At 36.2% G+C, this 3,137-nt stretch overlaps 1 protein-coding gene across 1 annotated transcript in view; it reads left to right on the top strand.

Annotated features, from left to right (window-relative positions):
* kif13a (kinesin family member 13A) overlaps positions 1 to 3,137 on the top strand; it is a gene marked incomplete in the record, with an annotated part of 62,538 nt that overhangs the window by 53,877 nt on the left and 5,524 nt on the right. The window contains 4 exon segments of the mRNA XM_014008778.1: positions 309 to 386; positions 471 to 524; positions 2,513 to 2,597; positions 2,682 to 2,833. Coding sequence (XP_013864232.1) covers positions 309 to 386; positions 471 to 524; positions 2,513 to 2,597; positions 2,682 to 2,833 — 369 coding nt within the window.

Here is a 3,137-nt window from a genome sequence, read left to right as displayed (position 1 = left end):
ACTAGATGTTAAATTTTAAAGTAAAGAATTAAAAGTATATTTTTTAGCTTTAAAATGTAACAAAATAAAAGTAAAAGCAGCTATTTAAAAACTAATTGGTAAAATTACAAATCCTCTTAAAAACTACTTAAATACTGTAACAAAGTAAATGTACTTAGTTACTATAAGCCTCTGGAAATGAGTCCAAATGTTTCTACCTGAGCACATGAATCATTTTGAGCTTTTACTGCTGCTTTTTCTTACAGAAAACCAGAAAGTTAGTTTTTATTGTTCGTCCTGATTAAACTCTTCTTCTCGCTCTCTGAAAGGCTGTGACGGTGAAGGAAGCGCTCGCTGCTAAGGGGAGACACCTGAGGAGGAGCGTCAGCACGCCCAACGTCCAGCAGGTCTTTAAAACTCCTCATATTACCCCATGACTAAATGGAAAATAAAACATTATAAAGTTTTAACTAGTTTCTTTCTGTGTCCAGACTTCGTGCAGTAAATCAGACCTGACGGAGGATGAGGAGGGCAGGATGCATCAGGTCTGTCTCTTCATTCTGACTCTTTCTCTATCAGAGTGTTTGAGACTATTTGGTGAATCAGAAGTGTGAGAAAATTAAAGTGACAAATCTTCAGAGGTAGTCTGGCTGAATTTTGCACACCTAACTTACCTGCACAGTATCATATTTTATTTTTACTGCCATACATGTACATACATGTACCAACATGTATTTTGTTTATTTTTAATTTTAAAGGGGCTATATCATGTAAAATCAACTTTTTTTTGGTTTATATCATGTTATAATGTTATCCTCTCATTAAAAACATGCCCRGAGTCTTACTTTGACTCACACGCACACCTGACCCTGCGCTGAAATGGGCGGGACAGAAGCGGAAGGAGGTTCTTAAAGAGACAGAGGCCAATTTCAAGAYGTTTAGAAACAGATATGATGAGAAGTCAAGTTTATTTTCTATTTAAACATATAAACAACATTTTAATAACAACGGAAGGTGACATAGATACTTTATTATGGTATAGAATTTAAATAAATGCCTGAGAAACTCATAATATTGCCCCTTTAAATAGTTATTGCTACTTCTATACTATTACCACTATTGCTATCGGTGCATAGCAATTTGCTGTTGTTTTTTTGTTGCTGCTGTTACACCTGAATTTCCCCTCCACGGGACAATAAAGACTGTTTCTATTCTTSTATKCCTTTAAATGTTTGCAACCAGTTTTTGTAATTTTGTGAGCACCACGCRTCAAACTSTATTGTGGGTYGTGCACATTATTCTGTTGCCCACGTTTGTGTTTTAATTTATTGGAGTACACTTTAGAACAAAGAAAAAAAAACAGATTTCTAGATACTTTTTTTTAGAATTATAATTAATCACAGCATGGTGGTAAAGCGGTTAGAAGTGTCGTTTTTCAGTGAGTAGGCCACAGGTTTGCCTCCTGGCCTGGGACCATTTTGGGTGCAGTTTGCATGTTCACTGGAAATTAGCTTATTTTCTAGTCCCTAAGATTAGCCTTTTGTGATTTAACCTTTAGTTTTAAAGTGCCTGTGACATAAATTTTTCGTAATAAACATGAATGCATNGTGCACATTATTCTGTTGCCCACGTTTGTGTTTTAATTTATTGGAGTACACTTTAGAACAAAGAAAAAAAAACAGATTTCTAGATACTTTTTTTTAGAATTATAATTAATCACAGCATGGTGGTAAAGCGGTTAGAAGTGTCGTTTTTCAGTGAGTAGGCCACAGGTTTGCCTCCTGGCCTGGGACCATTTTGGGTGCAGTTTGCATGTTCACTGGAAATTAGCTTATTTTCTAGTCCCTAAGATTAGCCTTTTGTGATTTAACCTTTAGTTTTAAAGTGCCTGTGACATAAATTTTTCGTAATAAACATGAATGCATWTTTGGAAAGATACCATTGATAAAATATTGCAAAACAAATTTCACATCACTGAGATGAATGGTTGTTGAGATATTTACATGTGAAGAAACAGGAAGTGATGTCAAAGGGGAATGTCTGCATGTAAACAGAGCGTCGTTACAAAAGCTAACAATACAGACTGTAGAGAAGAATCTGATGTTTCTTTAGATTATTTTTAGTTGCTATCAAAGAGACAAAGAAGAGTTAAAGTTTAAATAGTTTTAATAAACAAAGATCAGGGAGTTTATTTACTTAAAGAGTTCCCCTTTGACGTCACTTCCTGTTTCACTTTGGCTGAGCCAAATTCAAAAGAAAATATGCCAGTTATGAGACAAAATGGGTAAAATAATCTGTATTATGCCAATTTTCTTAAGTATAAAGATGCTTTCTTTGACTTTTTGTATTTGAAGGATAGGCATGTCACAGGTACTTTAAATGCTTTAAGAGATAAACAATTGTATTTTTTTATTTCGAATCTATAAATTATATTATTCAGAGGAACAAGTATTTAAATGGAGGGATTATGTCTTTATTTTTTGCTCGTTTATTTAAACCTCATGAAACTTACTCAGAGTATTTGGTTCTTTAGGACCCCTGTGACCATGTGGACTTTAACTGCACCTCTCATGATGGTCCCCTTTGCACCACGCCCATCAAAACCAAGGAGCACCCAGGTAACCCGGACCGGGCCCAGGTCCTGCAGCTTTGTTATGTTTCAGYAGATTTAGCAGGGTTTTCACTACGTGTCTTCCATACAGGCTCAGTTCCAGAGAGCCCAAACTTTTTCAGCGCCAGCCCCTTCAAGGTGCTCTCCCCTCAGCCRCCGAAATTCCTCAAATCTTTGCTTCCTGTCAAAGAGGAGAACAAGGCGAGGAGAGTCCTGGAGGCCCGGCCGCTGCTGGGACAAGAGGTAAATAAAGAGAGCTGAGCTCAGTTTGTTTGTTCTCAGGCGTTAAACTCTGACTCTCTTCAGCCCCATTTTTACCATCATCTGAGCCAGAACCATCGWCCTGCCAAACCTGTGCTGGCTTCAGTTTAAAATATGATTTTATTTGTATTCATTCACAGGTTTCCTGCGGATCCTTAAAAAGTCTTAAAAGTCATTGAATTCATCGATCTAAAATTAAGGCCTTAATTAGCCTTAAAATGTCTTAAATAAATCTTTCAGAAGTCTTAAAAATGTTAACACATTGTAAATAGGATGATTGTAATTC

The sequence above is a fragment of the Austrofundulus limnaeus genome, unplaced genomic scaffold (genome assembly GCF_001266775.1).
Source record: "Austrofundulus limnaeus strain Quisiro unplaced genomic scaffold, Austrofundulus_limnaeus-1.0 Scaffold52, whole genome shotgun sequence".
In the NCBI taxonomy this organism is placed as follows: Eukaryota; Metazoa; Chordata; class Actinopteri; order Cyprinodontiformes; family Rivulidae; genus Austrofundulus; species Austrofundulus limnaeus.
Note: the sequence above shows the minus strand (reverse complement) of the source record. Positions and strands in the feature narration are given on the sequence as shown.